Source organism: Urtica dioica, chromosome 4 (genome assembly GCF_054948205.1).
Source record: "Urtica dioica subsp. dioica isolate 48M chromosome 4, U.dioica_male_clone48M_v1_H2, whole genome shotgun sequence".
In the NCBI taxonomy this organism is placed as follows: Eukaryota; Viridiplantae; Streptophyta; class Magnoliopsida; order Rosales; family Urticaceae; genus Urtica; species Urtica dioica.
In genome coordinates, this window is record NC_142759.1 from 12,683,686 (window position 1) to 12,697,421 (window position 13,736).

Consider the following 13,736-nt stretch of genomic DNA (forward strand, 5'->3'; position numbering starts at 1 on the left):
CACTGAGCGTCCAAGCAGGAACGGACGATGCCCACGCCCTAATTCCTTTAAACTCAAATTTGTTGGACCTTCTACGTAGTTAACCACTTGAGAGAAGAAAAATGGGTAAGTTTCGATCCCTAATTCAATGATATTTTGTAAGAGATTTGTTTGATTTGTTGAAAAAAGGAGTTTGTGTTCGTCATTTTATTTTGGATCTAGGAAAAAGTTCGAATTTGTTGTCTGTAATTTCGAACTTTACAGCTGTTATTTCGATTGCATTTCGAACTTTTTAACTTGTACAGATTTGACTTCTAATGTATACTTTTTAACTTCTTAACAGGTCCAAACGTTAATATATGTTGTTTATTTGATGATACTTGGGTGAACAAAGGTACAAAATGGGAATATACTAATGAATCGCGATTCGAACTGCGTGCACTAGCGAAAGACATATCTCGGGCGGATTGAAGACATTTTAGTTATTTTATGTCGTGGATTGAAGACATTTCAGTTATTTTATGTCTTTGATTTCAAAACTTCCAGTTATTTATGTAATGGATTTCAGACTTTTAAGTTATTTTATGTCGTGGATTTAAGATATTTCAGTTATTTTATGTCGTGGATTTCAGACATTTCAGGTATTTTATGTAATTAATTTCAGACATTTAAGTTATTTTATGTCGTGGATTTCAGACATTTCAGTTCTTTTATGTCGCGGATTTCAGACATTTCAGGTATTTTATGTAATAGATTTCAGACTTTTCAGTTATTTAATATCGTGGATTTCAGACATTTCAACTATTTTATGTTGTGGATTTCAGGCATTTCAGTTATTTTATGTCGTGGATTTCAGAGGATTTCAGACATTTCAGAAATTTTATGTAATGGATTTAATACTTTTCAGTTATTTATGTGTTGGATTTCAGACTTTTCAGTTATTTTGTGTCGTGAATTTCAGACATTTCAGTTATTTTGTGTCGTGGATTTCAGACATTTCAGAAATTTTATGTAATGGATTTCATACTTTCCAGTTATTTGCGTGTTGGATTTCAGACTTTTCAGTTATTTTATGTCGTGTATTTCATACATTTCAGTTCTTTTATGTAATAGATTTCAGAGTTTTCAGTTCTTTTATGTAATGGATTTCAGACTTTTCAGTTATTTTATGTTTTTTAGTTCAAAACTTCCACTTATTAATGTGTTGGATTTCAAACATTTCAGGTATTTTATGTAATGGATTTCAGACTTTTCAGTTATTTTATGTCGTGGATTTCAGACATTTCAATTCTTTTATGTCGTGGATTTCAGACATTTCAGAAATTTTATGTAAGGGATTTCATTAAACTACCAAAACTACCAAAGTAATTATCATTAAACATTACAAACTCAATTTTCATCCAAAAAACTAGTCTTCAAAAATAGTACAAACTTTTTCATTGTTTTCATCCAATTTTCATCACCCCTTTTTCATTGTTTTCAGTTTGGCTATGTACAACGTAGTGTAATCATCATACTTTATGGGCCGCTTGCTCCTTCTCTTCGAAACTACACATTCCAACATAAAATAATTAAAAACCAAAAACTTTGAAATTGAGAAAATAAAACATTAAATATAGGCAAAACAGTGTGAAATAAACATGAACTTACTATAGACGCGGACATATTGGCCCCGTTTGGTACAGATTATTAATCCCTGTTTTTGTTTTTTAAAAAAACTAAACTGTTTGTTTGCGTTTGGTAAAACAGTTTTTGGAAAAAACTTTAAAAGCGATTTTAAAAATTGTACGTGATTCCAAAAAGCTAGAAATCTTAGCTTTTGGAAAAAGCGTTTATGTTTGTGGTATATAATTACTTTAATATCCTCAGTGTCTGTCCTTTGCTTTTTAGTTCCTGGAAATTTGACAGTACACGCGTCCGTGTCTTTATCCCTTATCTCACCACATTCTATGCCACGCGTCCTGGACTTTTCTTTCCTCACCCCTTTTACTTTTCTCAGTATCATGTTTTTTATTTTTATTCAGCCTGCACAATTACTTGCACAATTACTTGTTCTCTCTTCTTCTCTGAGCGAAGCAAACAAACATCTCTGAGCAAAGCAATGTATGTACGTAAAAAACTATTCCCAATTACATCCAAAAAAAAAAAAAAAACTATTATATAATATATAAAAAAAACTATTCCCAAGGTTTGGTTATTATAAAAGACAAAGACGTTCAATTATATATGCACATTAACATTATATTAGTTCTTCTTGTCTTTTATATTATTTAATTTTTAAAAACATGTATATTTTAGTCTTTTTACTATAATATATTTATTTCACCAAACGCCAAATCAGTTTTTGTTATCAGCAACAACTGTTTTTTAAACAGTTTACCAAACACATGTCAGTTTTTAAAAAAAACAGTTTTTTTCAAAAACTAAATCTAAAAACACTTTTTTTTAAAACAAAGCTATGCCAAACGATACCATTCTTTCGCTGGAGGGTCTTTTTTCGCCGGAGGGTCTTTTATGAAATGTCTGAAATCCACGACATAAAAGAACTGAAATGTCTGAAATCCACGACATAAAATAACTTAAAAGTCTGAATCGCGATTCATCAGTATATTCCCATTTTGTATATTTGTTCACCCAAGTACCATCAAATAAACAACATATATTAACGTTTGGACCTGTTAAGAAGTTAAAAAGTATTCATTAGAAGTCAAATCTGTACAAGTTAAAAAGTTCGAAATGCAATCGAAATAACAGCTATAAAGTTCAAAATTACAGACAACAAATTCGAACTTTTTCCAGGATCCCAAATAAAATGACGAACACAAACTCATTTTTTCAACAAATCAAACAAATCTCTTACAAAATATCATCGAATTAGGGATCGAAACTTACCCATTTTTCTTCTCTCAAGTGGTTAACTACGTAGAAGACCCAAAAAATTTGAGTTTAAAGGAATTAGGGCGTGGATATCGTCCGTTCCTGCTTGGGCGCTCTGTGTAACGACGAAGAGGGCTGGACTGACTCGTGACGAAGTGGCTGACTTGGACGTTGAGCTTTCGCGTGGGTTTCTTCCGTTCTCGATGTTTTGGGTTTTGCTCCACGTTTTTGTTTTGATTTTATTGAACGTTACTGAAGAAGAATGAAGGTAAGGATAAGAGAAGAGAGTTTTAATTAAGGGTATTTATGACTTTTCATAAGTAAAAATGCTTGGTTTTCTTAAAAGTACCAAAACATGACTTTATTTTCAAATGTGGTGTTACAAAATGCTTGGTTTATCAAGTTTCTCATATAAAATCATTCTTAAGGAAACAAATTTTCGGTGACAGGATATACACGGGTTTACTTAACTCACTCGGTGGTGAGACTAACCGAAGTTAATTCTTTTCTTCCTCAACTTTCAAAAACCTCGCGACATTTTTCTTTTAGAGAGAGAGCGAGCGAGCGCGCAGAACGCCGGGGAATGAGGCTATGAGCTGATTTTTTCTTCAAATCCTTTGTGCTCGAGGTCGATTTTCAAATTGTTGAGCTGATTTATAAGTGGGGGGTTTTTTTATTTCTAGGTTTTCTGGTTTAGGGGTTTTCTAGGTTTTTTATTTCAAATCCGGGATTATTTTGTTTGGGTTTTGATCTGTTTTTTTGTTTGTTTCGCCATCGGGAGCTTTCCGCGCCTCCCAAAAGTGTAGTCGAGCTTGTTCCCAGCGTCGTCCAATGAGGGGTCCACGTCGCCGTCGCCATCGTCCGCCACGTGGCTCCAGGCCTTGGTCTGGACTTTGGTGTAGTTCTCGGGGTCATTGGCCAGAGCTCGTTGATCTTCTGCTCCAAGATGAACCGCTCTTTCAGATAACTCTGTACTCGAGCCATATCGGCAAATGTGTCTTCTCCAACTAGGTTTGTTTTATTTCTTCATTGTTTTGCACTTTAGGTTTACTGTCTACTCAGATCATTTCGGAATAGAAAAAAAAAGACTAACTTGGAATATGTTCTTTTCAGTTTCTTCCCCAGCGTAATGTTCAGAGGTTGATTGATCTGATTGCTTTTGATAATCTGCTAATTTATTTATACACTTAAGCTGTATATGAGATATTCATGATAATCTGTTGAGAAATTTTAGGAGATATTTTTGGTTTGTACGTGAGTCTGAAGAAGAAGGTAGTGTGTTTGTTAAAGGGTTATTAGGAAATAATTTCGGAATTTCAAAAATAAATGAGGACATTACTGTAATTGTAGTTCAGGAGATATTCTCGTGTCAATTATGTAAATAAGTAGTAAAATAACTCTTGCGAAAGTGGGTAACTACGTGGGGGTACCAATAACCGCCATAACCGCCATAAATTCATATTCTGAATTTTGGTTTATGTGAATGTGATAATTCCTCTGTATAGTGGGGTGGGGAGATCTGTGTTTACTTATAAATTATAATCCTTCTTCAAATGATCGCACACTATTTGTAAGTTCGAGTCATAAATCTGACCACGTTTCCTTCAAAATAGCGATCAAGTCTATTTTGTAAAACAAAACTCAGAACGCACGTTGTAAAAGAAAAGGAGCGAGTGGTGGTGATAGTGGGAGAAACCGCAAAGTCGAGATCAAAGAGAGACAAAAATATAACCACTGTCCCACGTTGTTGCTTTTTATCTCTCACTCTCTTCTGCCTCGCTTCGTTGGGTTCGAAATCTCTCTCTCTCTCTCTCTTCGGAATATCCACTTCCGTCGCCGTCAAACCGCGACACTTCGACGTAAACCGCCGTACGATCTCTCTTACAAACATTTTATTTTTTGTAACCTCCTCGGAGGCCACGAAAGTACTCATTCCCTTCTTTATATTCCTAACCTCTTCATGTTCATTAATTAAATTATTTTTTCTTTCTTTTTTCTTGTAATATAGGAGCGACTCCAAAATCAGTATTGGAACTCATGGATGTGAAAGACCTCACACTGGCTCATGTCAAAAGCCATTTGCAGGTAAAACAAAACCCCAAATATTTGTTAAATTAGGGCTGGTAATTAACGTTCTTTAAACGTTTTTTCTTCATTTTATTTTATTTTAGTTTGTGGATCGTTCTTCTTCTGGTTGGGTTTGTTCGTACGTCTCTGTGAAAATTTTGTATCAAATAATAATATAAAGAATAGCTTATGTGTGTGAGAGTAGAAGACTTTGGGCAATAATCCGTGTGGCACGGGAGACGAGGGTTTTGTGTGTGCAGTGATTAATGAATGAATAAATGGTCGAAGTGAACAGTTGAGTCTGTTGTTGTTTCAAACGGGACAATTTTTACTTTTCAAGAGATAGATAGAGAAAAATAAATTGATATATAATAAACACACACGAACACTTACAAACATTTGTATTTTTAAAAAACAATTATATATCTAATTTTTTCAAAAACAAAATTGAAAATATTTATCAGACAATTCAAAAAGACTACACAAACACAGGAGGGAAACAGAGAAGTGGAAGGCATACGAAAAGGACCATGGAAGGCCGAAGAAGATGAAGTGCTGATAAGCCACGTCAGCAAGTACGGCCCGAGAGACTGGAGCTCCATTCGATCCAAAGGGCTTCTTCAGAGGACCGGGAAATCGTGCCGTCTCCGATGGGTCAACAAGCTCCGCCCCAACTTGAAGAGGTTGTCTAATTAACTTTAAAATCCCATTCAAATGAATCACAGTATTTTTTTTTTAAAAGAAAAAAGGTTTTCAGTGGGTGCAAGTTTTCTCTGGAGGAGGAGAGAGTGGTGATAGAGTTACAGAGCGAGTTCGGGAACAAGTGGGCGAGGATTGCCACGTATTTGCCCGGTCGAACCGACAACGACGTCAAGAATTTCTGGAGCAGCCGTCAGAAGAGGCTTGCGAGGCTTCTTCACAACTCCAACACTTCTTCTTCTTCGTCTTCCAAGCCTTGCAACGCCATGTCCGAGCAAGAAGAAGAGCAGCCACTTATTTCCAAGGTAACGCTTATTGGGATGAATTTTACTTTCTCATAAAATGCTTTTTTATTGTTTCAAGTAAAAAAAACTTGTGATTGTTTTTGAAGGTGGGAGTTTTATCTTCTTCGTCGGAAGGAGATGAGACGATGCGAATGGTGTCGCTGCCGGATCTTTTTGGGCCGAGGCTGGTTAGCTTCGAGGAGGGTTTGTGTACTCAGGACCAGCACCGAGCTGAGGAGTGCGATGATCCTAGGCCCGTGTCTACTTACTATCCTCCTCTTCAGGCCCAGATAGAACAGCCCGAGCCCGGGTTCTCGGCCAAGAGCCACGATATCCTGGCCGGGCTCGACCCTTACTACGACGTGTTCGGGCCCGGGCACGAATTTCCTCTGTTTTTCGAGGACGAATCCACGACCGCGCCCGATTGCTTCTTCGATGATTTCCCGGTCGACATGTTCGACCAAATCGAGCCTCTCCCGAGCCCTTCCGACCTCTGATGATCCCATGAGCAAAACCCATAAATCTAATTTGTACGTCTTTTAGATCATTGTTATTATCATTGCTTTTTTAATCAGCTTGTGGCGTTCCACTTTAATTCTACAAAAAATGCACATTAGGATAACTCGCTTTCCACCTAGGCAAACCCTTCCCGATTTAGTTCCATATGGCACACAACAAATGCGAAGAAGAGACTAATAATGTTGTGAAACCATTCACAAGGTTCAGTGAGTTCCTTGAACATCTTCTCTATTGCATCATAGGTATACCGACTCGCAAATTTTCTGCCTTGTAACTATCATCTCATGTGTTCTGAGTTGTGACAGCAGGTTTCGAATCTAAATATTTTTTGTATGTTTGATGTTGTCAATATAAAAGAAGCATAGTTTTATTTGATTGAAGGAAAGCATCAAGCCCTGGCATATGGCCTCATTCAGATCGCGCTCACTCCCAAATGTGGATTGTGGGTTCTTTCTTTTTGGCTTTTCTGTTCATTGTTTCTGTAAGAAGATCTGGTTTTACATTGGCCTCTCAGTCTTATGGACATGTTCTTGGTGAATCATTTTGAGGGTCTTAGTTTTAACTCATTGTTGGATCTTGTTATCAACTACATCATTTATAGTTTTCTCTTTTATCATCGTCTGACTTGACTTTATTCTCGTTGACAGTTGGAGACTTTATTCTCTTTTTCAATTTTCTTTCATGTTCCGTTAATCTTGCATGAAACTTTACTCATTATTTATCCAGCAATAATTGATTGTTTATGTGATAGCTAGGTGACCATTTGGTCAAGGTACCTTGTTATTTTGTGTGGATACGTTGGCTTTAAGCATTAGGCTGGATTGTTATGCACTATGCAATCTTTCCTTGGATCTCTTCCATAAATGGCCTTTCTCTTTATTCCTACTCGCGATTGAGTTGTCCGTTCAAAATCCCAAGTTGTGCATAATACATGATCATTTTGTTGAAAATATAGAACCTGTTATATTTTCTTGTGCAGCGTTTATAATGAGCCTGATTGCGGCTATTATTTGTTGATCGGCCATTTCTCGGAGTCGAAGCTTTGTTGCACTCATTCCTCTATTATTTCATTGAAAGAGAGGAAAAAAAAAAAAAAAAAAAAAAAAAAAAAAAAAAAAAAAAACAGAGGGAAAATAAGAAAAAAGAGAACAATAATTTAAAGAAAATAAATTTAAGACCAAAATAGACATTGCACATAATACATATTATTGAAGTAATAAATGGTTGATTCTACAAAATATGCACCAGAAATGTCCAATTAGGCACATTAAGTAGTGTGGAATTCTACAAAAATATGCACATTAGGATAATTATAGAGATTGCACATTAGGCACAGCATACTAGATCTGTCTAATTGAAGAAAATAAAGTTACTGTGCAAGTACTGAAATTACTAGCAGTCATTTCCCTTGCTTCAAACCTTTTGGGCTTTGTGGGCAATATCGAGCCCAAAAAGCGAAAGCCCGTGTTAAGTAAAGGCAAGTCCGTTCCGGGAGAGAGAGAAGATGGAGGAGCGGAGGAGCGAGTGGTGGTGGGCGGCGGGGAGCGCCGGCCAGCTCGCGTGGGCCGTCACGGCGGTGCGACGGAAGAGTAACGGAAATCCGAACCTGATGCCGGTCAAAGCCTTCGGCGTCGCTACTCTCTTCGTCAGCTCCTTCGCCTGCGCCGCCGTTTCGCTCCTCCACGCCGCCGGAATCCGCCAGGTAACCGTCGCAACACTCGCCGCGCCGAAATTCCTTCTCTGATTTCTATTTATATAACTCGCTTCTTGTCGTTGTATGGTATCGCAGATGAAAGACGCGGTTGAGCTCGGAGCCAGCATTAGGGCTCAGATTAAGCCGCCGGAGGCGTAGAATGAGCCTTCAGTTCGAGGTATTTTTTTTTTCTAAATATTCAATATGATTTACTTTGAAGTGAATGAACATATAGAGCTTACACTTGTCGGTTCGAAGTTCATATTCGTACATCAAATTATAACTTATAATTCGCTGGTACAATGGAAAAATTACGCTGAAAGAATCCGTACGATGACCTCGATCGAATACCTTCCTCAAAAAAGCTAGTTGGGGAGGCTAGGCTTACTTTTAATTCCTGCAAAACAATGGAAATAGATCACTGTGGGTTACATTGAAAGACATGAGCTGAAGATAGTGTTTGTCTGAGGTTTCATTACTTTTAATTCCTCAAAAGTAAGTTTCTGCTGTTGGGTCTCTTTCCCGTGAACATCTCGAGCAAGAAGATTCCGAAACTAGACACATCTCCTTCCATTGATACCTCGATTCCCATGCCTTATTCTACGAAATCTCACGTTTTTTCTTTCTATAATAATCTCGAGTATAGAACATGAGAAATATTTTAAAATACATGGAGCAGCATATCCAGTAGTTCCTTTTAGTCTGCTCATGTCTATATGATTGTGGACATTTTCTGTATTTTCGTTTGGAATAGTTCCTGACAAACTGAAATCACCATATGCGATACTTTCTTGGTCAAGTAGATTATTTATCGGCTTCAAGTCACAATGTACTATTGGAGGTTCGATATTGTTGTGAAGATAAATTCCAGGCTACATCGATAGCAATGTCGATTCTCTTTGACAAAGCTAAAGGACAATGGCTCTCTGCTTGTGGGTTTGCGTGCAACAAGCTTACCAGACTACCATTTTCCATAAACTCAGAGATTAGGCCTTTGATTACATTACCTTGGTTATCGATGCTCGAGCAAACTGTAATGTGTTTCACAAGATTTCGGTGCCTAACAACTTGTCTTGTTTCGCATCCGGCCACAAATAAAGGATTTCGTTTTCAGTCTTCGCGCCAAAGAAACACTGCACTGGTTTTCAAACTTCAAAGTCCTTTAGTTGTGGCCTAACAAATCAAGACAAGCTACTTCGTTCCCAGCCCACTTTCAGACAAAAAAAAAACTTATTTTCAAGATCATAAACAGAGGGGATAGTTATACACGAGTTAAGTGGGCATGCAATTAAGCCATCAGAGTTGGAAGTACATTATATGACTTGACTACTAAAGATAAATTCTGCAGTATGTACTTAAAGTGTGACCCAAAAACATTTGTTACCAATGTTTCTAAAACTCTCCGACATGTACTTCACATTTCCTTTAGTGTTTAGTACTTAGTACAGCTTATACTTTTGGAACAAGCAAAACCCTGTCAAAGAGGATATTTATGTCATATTAACTGATGTTGCGTTTTCTAACACCTTAATCTCAGGAAGAATGACTTAAGGCCGTGATGTCAATGCACTGGAGAAGTTTCTGTCCCAAGAAAAAAGCTAGCCAGAGAGAGAGGGAGGGAAAAGAAAATGTTTGGGTTGCCAAACTCGTGACAATATTTTTTTTTTGTCCATTATTTATTTAGCAATAATATTATGAGTGTAGATTTTGTGTTACAAAATAGGGATATCAAATTGGAAACTGTAGAAATAATGGTTTGGGGCAATGGTTAAAATATACCGACTGAAGTTATGATTTGACTAATATATAGATTATTGACGACTGATATATGGATTGGTACCTATAAATAGATAACAATACTTACCACCTATTATACCAATGATATACCGATTACCATACCAATTGATATCCAGTAATAAATATATTGTTGGGTCAGATTTTTACAAGGTAGAAATTACCCCAAGAACAAAAAATGACACGTCAAGTCAACGCACAAGGCCCAAACCCATGAACATATGCATGAAGTCAAACCCGAGTCTAATTCTCATAAAATGTATTTCAAAATACTTTTAAATAATGTTTTCAAGTTAGGTTCCTTGAGAAATCTTCAAGACAAAATCACAAGAATGACCACCCGGTCGGCCAAAAAGGAAGATCACCCGGTCATTTTCACCCGGCCAAGACCACCCGGTCGGCCAAAAAAGAAGACCCACCCGGTCATTTTCACCCGGTCAAGACCACCCGGTCATCTTCGCCCGGTCAAGACCACCCGGTCGTCTTCACTCGGTCAAAACCACCCGGTCGTCTTCACTCGGTCAAAACCACCCGGTCGTCTTCACTCGGCCAAGATCACCCGGTCGTCTTCACTTGGCCAAGATCACCTGGTCGTCTTCGTTCGGCAAAAATCACCCGGTCGTCTTCACTCGGCCAAGATCACCCGGTCGTCTTCACTCGACCAAGACCACCCGGTCATCTCCACCACTCAACCAAGCACTCTTCACCAAACTCCTTGGTCCCTATAAATATCTCACTCATTCACAACACAAGGTAAGTTTCTCTCAACTTGTCAAAACTCTACAAAAATCACACCACCACTTTCTCTCTCTAGAAAACATAGAGACAAGTACAAATCGTTTACCAAAAACACAATACAACACGACTAATGTTGAGCGTCGGAGAACGCGTCGAGGGAAAACACTCCGCGTCCCTCTAGATTCACGTTTTCTTGTGGTTAGGTGAAAGTGCAAGGATTCAAACACCCGACGAAGAGCGCGAAGAACGTGGAAGATTCGAAAGCCCGGAGACTCGAAGATCTGAAGACCCGGACGCTAGAAGATCCGAAGAACACGATGAACACGAAGAACACAAACACAACGAGAAGAGAATAACTTCACCAAACTCAACCTACGTGCGGTCATAGGGTCCGACCCTAGATCAAACTACGGACGGTTCTTAGTGCTAATCCAAAAACGCGATTAACATATATAATTAACAAAATCAATATATATATATATATATATATATATATATATGTGATGAAGTAAGTAAATATTGTTGATGAGAGTGTGAGTCCTCACTTATTTTTTACTATGTAAAACACCGTTTGAAACGTATCAATTATCTTAGTAATCACGAATTTCTGTTAATTACTACTTGCTTTTTTTATTCAACGTTTTCACTTTAAAAGACAAAAAATAACGAGTAGTGCTACTACTTGATTGTGTAACAGCAAAATGACGTGGATATAAAACGGGGAAAAACATTGATAATTATTTTTAGGAATTTCCTCAGGTCTACACTCTAGAGGAAACCGGGGGTAAATGAAATTTTGAACTATATTTGAAAGTCGAAGGGCAAGACCATGATTTCAAATATTCTCATGTCAATCTATATATCTATAACATAGATAATAAAGAGGAACTCTCCTCCAACTTTCATCCTGGGGCCGCCACGTGGCGTCTCCAGGAGGCGACACGTGACGGCCTTTTAGGTTTTTCTTTTCTTTTCTTTTCTTTGCCTTTGCCTTTTCCGGTTGGTTTTTTTTTTTTCTTTTCTTTTCTTTTTTCTTTTTGCCTTTGCCTTTTTGGGGGGGGTTTTTTTTTTCAATCTATTTTGTAAAAAAAAATTTATGTATATTGTTTTTTTTTCTCCCTCTCTCATCAATATATTTTGTATAATTTTTTTTTATTTTATAATCATAATTACTGATGCTATATTATACTATATCAATAACATACATTATTTTGAGTGTATATTAGTTTTATATTTTCTTTATTAGATTATCTTTCTTTTTCTCTTTGATATTTATTTCCCTTCATCTTATATGTGTCTCCATATTTCATTGGTTCGTTTTTTTTTTTTGTTTTTTTTAGTTTTTTTCCAATCTATTTTGTAATTTATATATATATATATATATATATATATATATTGTTTTTTTCCTCTCTCTCTCATCAATATATTTTGTGTAATTTTTTTTATGTATTTATAATCATAATTACTAATGCTATATTATACTATGGCCCCGTTTGACATAGTTTTGTTTTTTAAAAAAGTGCTTTTATAAAAAACTGTTTTTTTTTTCAAAAAATGACAAAGTGTTTGGTAAATTGTTTATAAAACAGTTGTTCCTGGTAACAAAAACTGATTTAGCGTTTTGTAAAATAAATATATTATAGTAAAAAAACGAAAATAACCATGTTCTTAATAATTAAATATATATTATTTTGAGTGTATGTTAGTTTTATATTTTCTTTATTAGTTTCTCTTTGATATTTATTTTCCTTCACCTTATATGTGTCTCCATATTTCATTGGAAAGCGAACGCAAGTCTTATTTACCCATGAAAGTCTAATCAATGTACAATATAAATTTTTTACATTTTATTATTCGTTTATGATTTTTAAGGGTTTTTTCTTGATTGCCGATTTCTTTGGTGTCCATTGTTTACAAATCTTGATAACACAAATTAACCTCTACAAATTTTACTTGTTATTATCATTTATAATATGCTAAAATCATTACGCGCGATGCTAAAAAACTAGTATATATATATATATTATATCCATAACAAAGTTAATAAGGAGAACCTCCTATTATCGCACCTCTTATATGGCTGCCACGTCGGCACCTCAATGAAAGACACGTGGCTATTAACAATTCATTCCCATACGCTTCACTCTCATTTCGGCTCTGAGCTTGAGACCTTTCCGTTTCTTCAGCGTTTCTCATTCTTTCGTTAGTTGATTTCGGGTCTCGGTCCACTCTATGTTCTCTTCAGCTTCATACTTAGTTCTTCGATCACTACCTCTTTCTCTTGTTCAGCTAAGCTACGAGTCTTTCCGTTTGGGATTTCCTCTCAGTCTCTTCTTCTTTGGACCCAACAATCTCAGAGATCTTACTCGTTTTCTTCAACTTCATTCTGAGCCAGCGATCGTTTCGCCTCTGTTCTCCAGTTGGGAATTCGATTCGGGATCTTTCGCTTTGAGAATCTGCTCCGAACATTTCAGCTTTGTTCTCGGCTTTGTCGCTGAAGGCGGCGACGCCAAGGAAGTTTTGTAGGTTTAACTCTGTTGAAACTCCTTCGCTGAAACTCGAAGCACCTCGTTCTCTTGCTGCTTATCGATGTCGCGCCAAGGACATCGTTCTCGATTAAGGTGGAGGTCACTAGCAAATAATTGTTCTCTTTACTCTGTTTTTTTCCTGAGAAAACTTACATAGGACAAAACAAAAAAACTTTGAACCACTTCCTGATGTTGATGAATTTATCTGGAAATTTTTTTAATACGCTTTGAAGATAAAATTTTGGTATCCGTGTAAATATTGGTATGAAATGGGGGGTATGGAACTTCAATTGCTGTACGTTACATTGCTCAGTTATTACCAAGGTTTAATACCCGAAAACTTTACATAGCTTTGCAAATTTATGAGATTCCATATATAGACAGATTGAAATCCTTGCTGAGAGAGAGAGACCCATTAGAATTTTTTTGGGTGATAGGTAGGTAAAGTCTCCGGAGGAGAAATACTTCGACGCCCAATGCTGTCGCAGCGAGGCCATCGTTCTCAACCAGTGTGAAGGTCAGCGGAGATTAGTTGTTCTCTTTCCTTTGTACTACCAT

General features: G+C 36.7%; 1 protein-coding gene and 1 pseudogene across 2 annotated transcripts; both read left to right on the plus strand.

Annotated features, from left to right (window-relative positions):
* The first annotated feature begins 4,632 nt into the window (after nt 1–4,632).
* LOC149400537 (transcription factor DUO1-like) lies at nt 4,633–7,442 on the plus strand (annotated as a pseudogene). Its single transcript, XR_016296654.1, has 5 exons — nt 4,633–4,725; nt 4,865–4,941; nt 5,388–5,606; nt 5,681–6,003; nt 6,045–7,442. The product of XR_016296654.1 is annotated as a transcription factor DUO1-like (transcript).
* A 397-nt stretch (nt 7,443–7,839) lies between these two features.
* On the plus strand, nt 7,840–9,945 carry LOC149400538 (StAR lipid transfer-like protein). The gene is made up of 3 exons (XM_089611066.1): nt 7,840–8,127; nt 8,215–8,296; nt 9,656–9,945. Exons 1-2 carry the CDS (start codon nt 7,930–7,932, stop codon nt 8,275–8,277), a joined length of 261 nt encoding a protein of 86 aa, XP_089467192.1. The 5' UTR covers nt 7,840–7,929; the 3' UTR covers nt 8,278–8,296; nt 9,656–9,945.
* The last annotated feature ends 3,791 nt before the right edge of the window (nt 9,946–13,736 follow it).

Excerpts from the sequence above, each read along its gene's own strand:
- LOC149400538 (XM_089611066.1), top strand. The coding sequence starts at position 7,930 with ATGGAGGAGCGGAGGAGCGAGTGGTGGTGGGCGGCGGGGAGCGCCGGC. Across the intron at positions 8,128-8,214 it reads ACGCCGCCGGAATCCGCCAG|ATGAAAGACGCGGTTGAGCT; the intron begins GTAACCGTCGCA and ends ATGGTATCGCAG.